Below are 13,648 nucleotides of genomic sequence, written 5' to 3' on the forward strand. Positions count from 1 at the left end.
AAATTTCAGGGCCATGTTTTTAATTGATGCATTTTTGCAAAAATGTTCAGCACAGTGAGGACTGTGGCAAAATTCATGTTCACATATCAACCATATTTGCATTTTAATTAATGCTGTCCATGATGGTGATTTATAATCCTGTATATGCACACAATTCTGCCTTAATTATGCTTAGTATTAGAAATTAACTCCAAATAAAATTGTACAAAGTACACGACAGGCAATGTTTTCATATTCTTAAAACTACCAAGTAAATGTTATAAAAACAGAAAATGCTGGAAATACTCAGCAGGTCAGGCAGCATCTGTGGAGAGAGAAACAGAGTTAACGTTTCAGGTCGTTAACTCTGTTTCTCGCTCCACAGATGCTGCCTGGCCTGCTGAGTATTTTCAGCATTTTCTGTTTTTATTTCAGATTTCCAGCATCCGCAGTATTTTGCTTTTGTATTGGAAGTAAATGTTGTACTTTAGGCGTTAGAATGTTTGATAGTTAAAAACAGATGTCTTTAAATAGCTAAGAACAATGGTGTACTGTTGAAGTAGATATTTAACTTGTGATTTTAAGAATCATTAATCTACAAGCACTGTGGTTGGGGTGAACAATTCTCCATCATTTAAAATACTCGTATCTTGATACATCCTTTAACAGAAATGATGGGCTGGAAATTCATCTCGGGCGGAGCTGCAAAATGGACGGATTGGATCGGCCGCCCGCTATACGCAGCTCCTGATATTGCAGTCAATGGAACGGAGTATCAGGCGCTGCGTATAACGGACGCCCGATCCGATACCGACCACTTTGCACCACTGCCTGAGACTAATTTCACGGCCGATATGTTCATTTTAAGTTTAAATGACAAATTGACCTGGTGCCCAGGTTAGGGAAAGGCAAAATATCAGCCAGGGTTCCTGGTTTTCAGCACTCTCCAGTGACCCCTGATGGAATGTGACTGTTAATGTTTTGGGTCTTTCCTGCCCTTCTTGACTTCTGTAGTTTAGGTCCCTCTTGTAGATGAGTTTGTAGTTTCTCATATCCTCTAGAGTGCCTTTGCTAGCTCTGATACTAGGTAAGTTTTTGTACTCTGCCCAGGATAATGAACAGAAATCCTTTCTTATTGGCCCGTATTTTCCGATGGCTACGGGTGTGTACGAGCTGTGTACACACCCGTAGGGACCTCGCAAGAGTCGGTTTCAGGCATGCGCTGAAAATCGGCATTTCCGATCTGTCAAGAATCCTCTTGGTCTTGGAGAAGGGCCTCTGTGGGGGGAGAGTTCCGCTTTCTGCAGACCCTCCGCCCGCTGAAATCACTTAAAAATCTTACGCCTGGTAAAAGCACGCGTAAGGCCTGCTTTTACCAGCATAAGAGTTTAAAAAAGCTTTTAAAAAATGTTTCACTCGTTTACAGTATAATTTTAAAATACTTTTAAAAAAGGTAAGTTTATTTTTAGCCCCGTAAAAAAAAAAAATTATTTTTTTCAAAAAATTTAATTTTTGTTTAAAATATTTAATTTAATGTAATTTTAACTCATTTTAAAAACGTGATGGTTTTAAAAAAATTTATTTAATGTTTTGATGTGTTTTTGGGGTGATCTCCATTCATACTTTTGACAGGTCTATCTGTTAAAAGTATGAAGGGAGAGTCCCTTCTCCCATTGGCTGGCCTGGCCCATGTGATCCCAGGAACGCTTGCGAACCACCTGCGCCCCTGGGATGCATGGTCCCTGCGCATTTCCACTGTGGAGAGGCCCAGGATTGGAAATGGCCGCAACTCGGGAGCCCTCAGGTAAGGGCGTAAATGTTTTCCCGATAGGAGGCCTCCGCATGCAGGAAGCCTCCTATCGGGAATTACGGGCCAATATGTTTCTTTGCTACTGGATCTTTCTCTTGTCTTTGAAAAGCATATCAGACCTAATTTCAGACTTCAGCTGTTATGCGAATTTATTGAACAATAGATGAACAAGCGAATCAGCAATAGTAAATATATTCACTGCAGACATTGGCTTGGAGTTTCCGCTAGGTTACGCTGTTCTTTTCAGTGCAATTCACCCAAAATTGGCCAAATCAGCGCAAAAGATGGAGGAATTTCAAGCACAAATTACGTCCAGCGCAAATTGAGTTTCCGCCATCTTTTGGGCTGGTTTAAAAAAAAATCGCACTGGAAGATGGCCCCGCCCACAAAATTGGCCACGCCCCCAAATCGAATTACTCACCACGGCGAGTTTCTGCTAATTGCACCTATTTGCGGGCCTTTGAGGAAGTTCTTAAAATTAAGTTGGCTTTCTTTTAGGTGTAAGGACACTAATAGATACCTTTTAAAAACTTTTAAATATTAAAAAAATATTTAATTTACTAAGAAACTGGCTACTGTACACCAATGAAACTAGTAAATGGTTTTGTATAGTTTTTTTAAGTCATTTTCAGTTATTTAAAATCAATGACTCACTGGTGGTGGACTAGACACTCTTATTAAAGATGCTTATTTTTTGTGATAAATTCAATTTCAGCTGTATTAATAAATCTGCACAAGGTTACCACTCTTAAATACATCAATGAATATTTTTTAATGCAAGAAAAATAAATAATTACATTCTAAAATGCTGCCAGATTGTACTGGTTCATGGAAGATTTTGGTCGCGAAATTCGGCTCCTTTGTGTCTGCCGTTAGCGCCTCCGGGGGCACTAATGGGGCGCAAAAGGCTTATCGCCCAGGCGGTGGCACAGCACCTCCCGAGAAATTCGGTGGGGCGCTACTGAGGCGCTAGCCAATAGCGTCGCACCCCCACCGGTAGCGCCCCGGGCCGCTGCGCCGCCGGCAATGACTTAATCGCTGCACGCCGCGACCCCTTAGTGCCCCGCCATGACCCCTTACCGCCCTGCGGCAGAAATTCGGCTGCGCCCCACGAGGCTGCTGCGGGCAGTGTCAGCGGCAGCCTTACAGGTCGTGAACCGGGTCGACCTCCGCTCGTGGGGTGCTAATTAAAGGGAGGTGCGGCCATGACCCGTGCCGCCATTTTATTTTTTCTGACCAGCCTCCAGGTTGGCCATCCGTGGCGGCCCTTGGCGTGGTCCGTGGCCGCCATTGTGCAGCCTGGCACTGCGTCTCGGTACCGGGCTGCAGCCACGGCACCACGCCACCCTGGTGGGCTAGTTTGGGCCATCGGAGGCTCTGCAGAGCTCGCAGTGTCCCTCCCCTTTAATGGAAGGAGAGGGGCGCTGAAACACGTCAGTGCTACGCGGAGTGGCCGCATAGTGCTCTGGCGCTACCGTGCTTTGCGCCCCCGACACCGCCCTGAGAGGCAGCGGAGCGCCTGAAATAACGCTCCGCCGGGGCGGTAGGCTGAATTTAGCGTCCGGGGCGGTAATTCCGCACCGGGAGCTAAATCGCCGGCGATACTTCGGTTACCGTCCCCAAACGGGGCGTAACTGAATTTCGCCCCCACTATGTTTGGCGACATGCACATGATTTTGAGCAGAAACTTGAGCAAAAAATTCAGTTCGGAAAACGAGCGCAATTTTGAGCGCAATTTGTGCCCTGATTGCACCCAAAGCGGAAAGTCTACCCCATCATGCTTTACTAGCTTCTATAATGTTCACAGTCTCTATGCTGAACTATTGTTTTGTAGGTCACCTTTATAAACACAGCTATTTTTTTTCTTATAGCCTTACCAACTGTGCGAGCTACTGGCCTGACCCATCTTTTTGAAAGTTCCAAACCCACGCAATGATTTGAATAGTCTTAAATAATTGACAAATGTGACGGATTTGAGTAACCAGCAGCTGAATTCAAAAGTTAATGCCAGTCATACACATAACTGAGCACATGACTCGAATGTTTTCGTTTGAGAATGGCTTGGCTCTTCCCTTTAATCTATCTGGTCGGAGACCAAGCTGGACATATCTTTGCAGCAGTGGTACTGGCTAGGGACTTGATTCTGAATTCGGCTGGTTATCAAACTCCTTTAGTATTGTGCAGTGCATCTTGTAGATGTGTGTACCATCTACAAGGTGCGCTGCAGCAACTCGCCAAGGTTTCTTCAGCAGCACCTCCCAAACCCGCGACCTCTTCCACCTAGAAGGACAAGGGCAGCCGGCGCATGGGAACACCACCACTTCCAAGCTCCCCTCCGAGTCACACACCACCCTGACTTAGAAATATATCGGCCGTTCCTTCATCGTCGCTGGGTCAAAGTCCTGGAACTCCCTCCCTAACAGCACTGTGGGTGTACCTTCACCACAGGGACTGCAGCGGTTCAAGAAGGTGGCTCACCACCACCTTCTCAAGGGCAATTAGGGATGGGCAATAAATGCTGGCCCTGCCAGTGATGTCAACATCCTGTAAGTGAATTAAAAAAAATTAAAGGGACTGCTACCGAGCTAAAATGAGACCTTTTTTCCCTTTTTGCCACAGCATGAATATTTGAGTGTTTGATGATGGAAATGGTTATGATGTCTCACAAGGTAAAATAACTTCTTGACACTCACTGTCCAAGGGTAAGAAGCAGAACCCTTGTCTGATTTTTTTCCTCCTGACTCAAACCAATGTCTAGCACTTTTAGTCTTTGTCACTGAAACGAAAAACTGGCGTGAACTTTCTTTTGAAGGATATGCCAGTGTTTTAAATTACAATGAATTATCCATCCAACCCAGTTATTATAGATCTATGTTTCTTCAAATTATTAAGTATAATATATGATTCAAAAGTACAGCCATTATTCTTAGCAATTTATTGAATATCTGTCCAGGGCACAAACAAACAGAGTGTATAGGGTGGCTCGCATTCATCGAGCTGTAACCCAAGAGGGCCTTTCGGGAAGGAGGGGAGAAAATCGGAGAGGAAAAGCCTGTTTAAAAAAATGACAGTATCCTGAAGGGGAGGGGGTGGTGCGGTGGTTTAGATTTGTCAGTGTCAGCAGTGAGTTCTTCACTACTGAACAGATTTATGCAGCATCATAACAAAGACTTTGGGCTGGATTTTACCAACCTCGGCGGGTCCATGGCGGGCGACGTCAGTGGCGGGTCCCGGCCTCGCTACTGGCTCCAGCCTGCTGTCCAAAATGATTTTTCCCTGATTAGGGCTTGTTAAGCCCGCCCAGCACGTTTGCCAGCCAATTGAAGAGAAGCGGGTCTGATGACGTCATTAATATAATTTGGGTAACAAGCAATTTTTTTCACTATAGTTCTGCCAACTAGCAATCCTGTTTAGTTTTTAGGCATCGGGAAAAACTCTGGGGGCAATTTTCGATCTCGGCATAAGTCGGGCGAGCGGTGGTCAGGGTGTGTGCTGTGCCCAGCCAACAGATTTAGCGAAGGGCCCATGCCACTTTTTGTGGTCGGGCCTCATTTACATTAATTCAGTGAGCTGCCAGTGCAAAATGCGCTCTGTAAAGGCAGTGCCAATCTGGGCGCTGGCCAATCCAGCTGATTTTGAAGAGCTTGCAGCAGTACATTGAAAGGGTGGAGTGGAAGCATCAGAAGTTAAAGGAAGCACTAGTTTATAGCAGCAGGCACAATATTTGCCACATTGACAGTAGTAAGGAGATTAGATATGGAAGCCTTTAAAGCTCAAAACCCAGAAATGACTGCATTAAAAATGCCCTGCTTCCAACATTCCTTAGCTGTGGCAAAGAAGCCCTTTAATGGACATTCAAAATGGCCACCTCCTGACTCCAACCACTCAGGTTTAGTGGGCGGGAGCTGGAACTGGCAGTAATCCAGCAGGCAGACCAAAATGGCGTCAGAACTCCTAACTATGTCATCTGAATCTGATTACTATTTATGTTTATGAGGCTCCCATTCGTTTCCAATGGCCAAATTCATTTCTCCCTGATAGCTGTTAATAATTATATCTGAGGTTAATAACTGAAGTTGAGGAGGTGGGTGCAAATTGCACAAAAGATTAGAACCAGAGATCATGAGGAGCTGAAGTAAGGGAACAGAAACAAATTGAGACCTACAGATGCATAGAAATAATTTCCCTTCAACTTCAATTTTAATGAGTTAAACATGAAAGTACTAACCCTGAATGAATCCCTGTGCAACAGTTTAGAGGATAGTTTCCCTTGAGGACATTCAAAACTTTCATTGCTTGTGGTTTTACCCATCAACCAATGTCACTGCCTGCAATACCACTTATGTAAGACAGTGTCTAGTTGAAAACCTTAGAAGTTGCTTGTTTTAAGAATCTGAAACTTCAGCTTTCTAAAACATTTCACATATGGTATTGGAATTTCTTTTGTGAACAATTTGGTTCTCTTGTAACAAAGTATGTTTTCATGGATTGCCAAAAACAGATGTCTGATCTTACCACTGTTACATTTTTTATTACATGAGGAAGAAAAGAGAAGCTTTATGAAAAGGTTAAGACTATGTGAAGGGATTCTATGTATTTTTAAGTGATGTTCAGAGGCCAACAAAAGGAACACTGTTCATCGATTAAAGGTCATTAAGTTTATATTACCATTCACATAATTTGGGAATAATTCAATCATACAGAACCATATAAGTTTTTAGCACAGAAGGAGACAATTCGGCTCATCGTGACTGTACCGGATCTTTGCTAAAACAATGCAAAACTAATCCCACTGACCTGCTCTCTCCCGTGGCCTGATAACTCCATTTGCTTCAAATATTTAGCCACTTTTCTCTTGAAACATACAACGGCCTCCCTCAATTGCTCCCCGTGGCAACAACAACTCCAACAACTCTCTGTAAAGAAATTTCCCCTAACTGTGCTCCCTTCACTCTCTTCATGAGAATTTTAATTGAAGACTCCTTGTCACTGACTCCCAAATCAGACAAAATAATCTTTCACTGTTTACCCTAACAAAATTCCTCATGATTTTAAAAGCCTTCATTTAATCGCCTTTTAGCCTTCTCCACGCCAGTGGAAATAGTCCCAGTAACTAAAGTTTCTCCTCATAACAATAGTTTCCTGGTGTCATCTTAGTGACTCTATGGTCTCTATAGCTTGAATGCCCTTTCTATAATGGGACACCTAAAACTGTGACTGCTTGTGACTTTTAAAAAATTCATTCTGCGGATGGGGCTATCACTGGTAAGACCAGGATTTATTAACCATCCCTAGTTGCCCTGAGAAGGTGGTGGTGGGCCTTTCTTTTGAATCACTAATAGTGGTTTGATACAACTGAGTGGCTTGCTAGGCCGCTTAAGGGCAGTTAAGAGTTAGCCATATTGGTGTGGGATTAGAGTCACATATAGGCCAGACTGGGTTTCACAGTGGGTTTCCTCCACTAAAGCATGTGAGTGAACCATTTAGGTTTTTACAACTATCAGACAGCGTCTTAGTTGCTTTTGCTACTACCAGCTTTTTATTTTCAGATTTTTTTTAACTGAATTCAAATTCTCAAATGGCTGTAGTGGGATTTGATCTCTCATTCTCTGAAATTATTAGCCCAGACTTCTGGATTACTAGTCCAGTAATATAGCCACTACACTACCATACTCCTGTAATTGTGGCTTAACTATTGCCGTCTCCAAATTTATCATTCCCTCTTTGCTGGTACACTGCCTCTTTTTATAAAATCCAAATTGCTATTCACCTTTTTCATGGCTTTATCTAACCTTTCTTTAATTGTTCTTTATGTTTTTTTAAATACTTACTAATTACATTATTTACTAGTTTTTTATGATATTCCTTTTTAGCCTTCTTATTCTTCCTGTTCACCTCTCAACTATACATATTCCTCATTATTTTCCGAGGTATTATAAGCCCGAGTTTATCATAGGCCTGCCTTCTAAGTTGCTGTTTAGTTTTAATCTCCCTAATTTTAATTTGTGCCGTATGTCCTACTCCTGCTCCTAATTCTTGTGTTCTTATGCTGCTGGTTGAGTGCTGGAGGAAGAGGCACTCAAGCAGAGATCCACAACTTGTGAGGATGGTCTCCCCATTTATATTCTGCATTGAGCAGCCAGTCCCTGTTGGAGGCGCTGTTTTGGGCATCGTCCAACAGCGGCTCAAGTGACCTGTGGAAACCTGGCTCCTGAAGATCGTTACTTCGACCTTCCCAGATAGCAGGCATTTGCGTTCTTACACTTGACGGATCTACAACAAAGCTGAAACTTATCCCGCTGCCCTTTTTCCAGTCCAGCACCAGACTGGGTAAAGATGGAAGCTTCCCTAGTAAACTAGTTGGGCTCTTATGATGATCCAGCGTTTGAATGGTAATTTTTTTGTCTGGTGCCAGCCCACAAGTGACTCGATATATTACACATAGAAAGTCGATGGGGTGTAGAGCATTCTGAAAAAAAAGTGATGCACATCTGGAGACTTAGCCAGTTTAACTTTTTATGGGTGAGGAAGTAATTCATGCAGTATTAAAAACAATGCCATCAGCACTGGAACTGCTGAGCTCTTATAAGGCCATTTAGCTTTGTTGTAGATCCGTCAAGTGTAAGAACTCAAATGCCCGCTATCTGGGAAGGTCGAAGTAACGATCTTCAGGAGCCAGGTTTCCACAGGTCACTTGAGCCGCTGTTGGATGATGCCCAAAACAGCGCCTCCAACAGGGACTGGCAGCTCAATGCAGAATATAAATGGGGAGACCATCCTCACAAGTTGTGGATCTCTGCTTGCGTACCTCTTCCTCCAGCACTCAACCAGCAGCATAAAAGCCTTTAAAGAATTGGAGGAGGTGTTCGACTTGTCATGTGTTTGAAGATCTGGGTCTCCCTGTAGTATGGTTAATCACTAATTATAATGTTTAGTTTCTTTCCTTATTGTAAAGTTGTAATGTTTAGTCAGTTGGTGCAGAAATATGAACCGATAAATGAGCTCTGAGTTAAGATGTGGAAGTAAGGATTAAAATATATCAAGAAGTGCTTTGTAGGAATGCTTCTGCTTTGACAGAACGGTGGAATTCAGCAAGGAATTTCAATAAGCAAAATGTTTAAAATAATGAACAATTTTACTAGATTTTGTTGTTAACTAAAATTAATTTTGTACTGTACCAATGGGAAAAATACTTAAAGGGGCTACTCAGTTTTTTTCTAGCCAACATTATTTGTCTTTGGTCACTTGATGGGCAGGTTAGAGGCCCTTATGTGGGTCTACTTCTGCAGCTGGAATAACCTGTCCTGCACAATCCAGGTTACACAAGATCACTGGGGAAGATGGCTCCGACTGCTTACCCATGTTCAGATTTATTGTATATAACCATGGAGGTTTGCTAGAAGCTTCCTACAACCGGTGGACATCGCAGGACATCAACCTCTTTATTGACCCAAGTTTTAAAAATGTCTTAAAAAAAAAAAAAATTGAACTGGCATCTATTTTATTTCGGACAGGCCATCAATTAGTTAGTGATGCCCTCCTGCTGGGGAGGGTGTTTGAAGTTGTCCTGGTTGGTGGCTTTGGGCTTCTCACCAATGATTATTTGTGCAACTTTGTCTAGTCTTTCTGTGTGTCTGTTCTGTGGCCAGGACAAAATTGTATTCCACATGTACTGGCAGTGCTAGTGCCCCCCTCCCACCATCCTCCTCAAGCAGCCTCCTCAATTTCTGGGTGCATTTTCTCACCAACACTCTTTACCTACCATCCACAAAATAGGACATCCCACACTTTCATGGGCACAAATGTTCACTCCCTCCCACCGCACGCCCCCCCAAAAATATATTTTCCCAACAACATACTTCAGTGAATGATCCCTATTATTTCATCATACCAGATGCTGAATCTGTTGTACATCAGATTACAAGAAATATAACCACGCAGGTTTGTAATCCTATGTACACAGCTTTCCCTTTGTAAAATGTATGACTAATTTTAGTGCATCTCAAGTAAAACAAAAACTGACCAAACCAGTGTAAGATCCTGGCCTAGAAATTGGGTTCTGGTCTTGCCAGGGCTGTAGCGCCAGAAAGTTTGCGCCAGCGGTAATGCGACAGCGCCCGACGAAAATTCGGGTGCGCCGGGCCCAGACGGCGGCGGGCGCTAAAACCCTCCTTTAGCGCCTCAAAACGGGCGTGAACTTGGGTTTCCCGGCGCTAATCCCCCGCTGCGGCACCCGATGCGGTGCGGCAGGCGGGGGAACTGCAGGCCTCCTCCTCCTCCTGTTAAGGAGGAGCTGCCTGCAGCCGACAACTGTCCGGCGGATTGACCCGACATCTGAGCCCGGCACCTCGGGGAAGTGCCGGGCTCGCATGAAACACTGATCAGGGCCGCGGGGGGGGAATGCAGGAGTCCGGGAAGGGAGGTGCGGGCAGGCGGCCGCCGGGAACGCGGCCGGCCGCCGCTCCACCTTTATGCGCCGGCGCACACTGGGGGAAGACTCTGTTGCCAGAGTCTTAGTTGCGCCTGCCACGGGCGAGGCGGGCGCAACTGAATTTCAGCTTGGGGCCGGGTTACCACGACAACCGGGATGCTGCGCACACCGATGACGTCATCGGTGCCGGCGCAGCGCTACCGGTCTACCGCCGCGGAAGGGCCCCAGGCAATTTAGGAACCGGCGCCAATTGCAGCGCTAGGCCCTCTAGCGCCGCAAAATCGGCGCTAAGGGCACTGAATTTCTAGGCCCCATTGTTTATAATAAGCATGCTATCAGGTCATATTATAAATATCTCCTATCATTGCATTATAGTCTCACAAACTTTAATATGGCAGTTCAGCTGCCCAATTGTTTAGCTTAAAATATGGTCTACATAACTCAATAAAGTTATTTCCTTTCTTTGCACTGCTAATGCATTCAGTTCCCCTAATGTGCATCCTCCAGCTTAGTGGTAAATGGAGACCTCTTTCTACAGTCACACGATCCATTTAAAGGGCCATCCACTGTCTGTTTATTAGTTTCACATACAGCTCTACTAATAAAATAGTGATAATTCTACAACGTAACACCTTACAAGAAACTCTTGCATCACCTCACATGCCAAGGTGAGCAAAAGAAGGTGTTGGTTCAACAGAGTTATTTTAGCACTAATTTTGAAGTTTAGATATTCTGGGCTTTTTTTTTAACACGAAGGCCCTGGTGTTACTCTATGGGATACTAGCGGAAAGACACAAACACATTTGTCTGAAACTTTTCGCTCTGCTATTTTAGTGGAGGCATTAAACACTTATTTTAGCAGGATTTCAGACAAACACTTCAGCGTACAGCCACTAGTACCCACTGCATAACATCAGGAACAAGCGTGTTAACTAAATGTCACAGCACTATTTATGCTCTGATTCTGTCAGCATGTTAAGAAAGACTCCGCAATGCTGTAATTGTGCCATTAAGATTTTTTTTTTCTCCACCAGTTCCCAGTAACACACTTTTCAGTAGTAGCAGGCAAGACAAGAATAGTATTTGTATTTTCAGATTAAAGCAACTATGAATGTGGAACTTGCTACCGCAGGGAGTAGTTGAGGTGAATAGGCATTTAAGAGGAGGCTAGATAAGCAGATGAGGGAGAAGGGAATAGCGGGTTATGCTGGTAGGGTTAGATGAGGAAAGATGGGAGGAGGCTCGAGTGGAGCATAAATGCCGGCATGGACTGGTTGGGCCGAATGGCCTGTTTCTGTGCTTTATATCCTATGTAAGCTAAATTTTCAATGGCAATGATAAATGTGAAATGGCTAAAGCAGCAGGGAAAACCATGTGCATACCTTGTACTTGCATACCTAGGCTTTCTGATCATAATGGCCCAGAAATTCGGGTCTCCACGGGTGAGTACGCACAGAGTACTCACCCGTAGGCCCAATGGAAGTGCCGGTTTCCTGCATGCACTGCGCAGGCGCGGGAAACCGGCACTTCCACTCCCCTGAACGAAGGGGTTCAGAGGTCGAATGTGTGCGCGGGAGAGGCTGCGCGGGCGCATCAAACTTCGGTTTTTTTTCACAGGTTTTCCCGGGAAGGTAAGTCTGCAGAAGTTAGATATGTAAAAAGCAGGCGTAAGGCCTGCTTTTTACAAGGTAAGTGGTGAATTAATTAAAATTAAAACATTTTTTCCACAGGTTTATTATTTTTAAATACTTTAAAGCAAGGTTAGTTTATTTTTAGCCCCGTTAGAAAATAAAATTATTTTTTTCAAAAATTTAAATTATTGTTTAAAATAGTTATTTAATGTAATTTATAGTTTATTTAAAAAATGTGATTTAAAAAAAATTTATTTGAAGATTTAGTGCTATTTTGGGGCCGTAGTACTTATAAGTTTTGACAGCTCTTCCTGTCAATCTTATGAATGGAGCATTCCCTGCTCCGATTGGCTCTCCATGGCCCACGTGATCCCAGGGGACGCATCGAACTAACTGCGCCCCTGGGATACACAAACACTGCGCGCCGGCAGCTGGACCAGGCCCAGGATCGGAATTCCACGCGGGCCCACAGCTCAACGGCCGGCGCGCAAGGTAAGTGCAGGTCAGGGGCTTGCACCCGCGGGAAGCCCCCAACCCGAATTTCTGGGCCATTAATGTCATTGTTAACCTATATGGCACAGTCTCCTCTTAATTCAAATTGTCTGATGATTCAGTTTCTTTTAAGTACTAAATTTCCACTTTGTTGTGTTACTTATGTTGCTTAATTCAAATGATTGGATAATTCAAGCTTTCTGTTGCTCAAAAAACAACATTCAATTATTAGGAGTAGACTATTCACCTTGAGAGAGAATGGATGTTTGACTGTTCTTAAGGTGATTTGTTTCCTTCTTTACCACAGGTAATGCTAAAATGGACAGGAGTATTTCTGACTATCCCCGGTTCTAATGCCACAATGTTAAATATTTGTATCTAGTTGTGTGTACATTTACCTTGCTCTCTGTCCTCACTTAAAAATAATAAATGATCCTTGTGCTATTGCCACAGATTGATTAGAACATCTTGCTTTATTGCAGGCCATTCCCAAAGATCCAAGTATCCAGGATGGTTATGTCCTACTGCTTGTCCTGGTGTCTGTTTTCATTGGTGGGACTTTAGTCCTGCTCTCTGGTATCTTGATTATCTGCAGAAGATGCTGTGAAACTGACCGAAGGTATTCAAGGTAAGTCATGTGTCGTGCATCCTGGTATAACATCCATTTCTTTAACCGATTGGAAGAGTCCAGTTGTATATCTGCCCAATAGCATTGTCTTCAGAACATACAATAGATAAAAATATGTTGCATGTGTCCTATATTGCACTGTATTTCAGAATAATTAGTATGAGTATGTACATATATCATGTATTGGTCTGCTCATAAGATTGCAAGCAAAACATTTGTTAATGTAACAAGGTAATATCTGGATTGCAAGCCAACAATCCCTGTATGTAATTGTATTGTACTATACATCCACATTTATATCATTGTTCTGACTAGATGGCGTATTATGTTGTGACACTGTACTGGGTTCAGATCCAGCCTCAGCAGTTGGGATGAAAGTCTCCTTTCACTGACAGCTGTTATACAGCTTAATCCAAATGAGTCTTGGCAGTATCAATCTGGCTCCTAGTGAAAACAAGTCTACTGCACAAAGCTGCCCATAATTCAGCATTAATTGTGCAATCTCATTAACAGAAGCCATAACGATAGATGTTGTGGAACTTAGAAATGTCACCGGTGCGATAGGGGAAGTCTTATACTTTGCAGTTAACCAATATTGTTGGGACTGTTTGTGCAGAGCTCTACTGACCATGTTAGCCATGACCTGGGAAAGAAAGTATTATATAGTTCCTTATCAT

The 13,648-nt window shown here is 43.5% G+C and overlaps 1 protein-coding gene across 3 annotated transcripts in view; it reads left to right on the forward strand.

Annotated features, from left to right (window-relative positions):
* Nucleotides 1-13,648, forward strand: part of cbarpb (CACN subunit beta associated regulatory protein b) — a 263,276-nt gene that overhangs the window by 36,860 nt on the left and 212,768 nt on the right. For 2 of the 3 annotated variants that reach the window (XM_086004615.1, XM_086004614.1), the window contains one exon: nt 12,826-12,971. In XM_086004615.1, the coding sequence (XP_085860741.1) occupies nt 12,826-12,971 (146 nt within the window). Of the gene's footprint in view, nt 1-1,674; nt 1,784-12,825; nt 12,972-13,648 lie in introns of those variants that run through there. The other variant, XM_086004613.1, reaches the window with a different exon arrangement.

Source organism: Somniosus microcephalus, chromosome 13 (assembly GCF_052327205.1).
Source record: "Somniosus microcephalus isolate GS21.2 chromosome 13, FLI_Smic_1.0, whole genome shotgun sequence".
In the NCBI taxonomy this organism is placed as follows: Eukaryota; Metazoa; Chordata; class Chondrichthyes; order Squaliformes; family Somniosidae; genus Somniosus; species Somniosus microcephalus.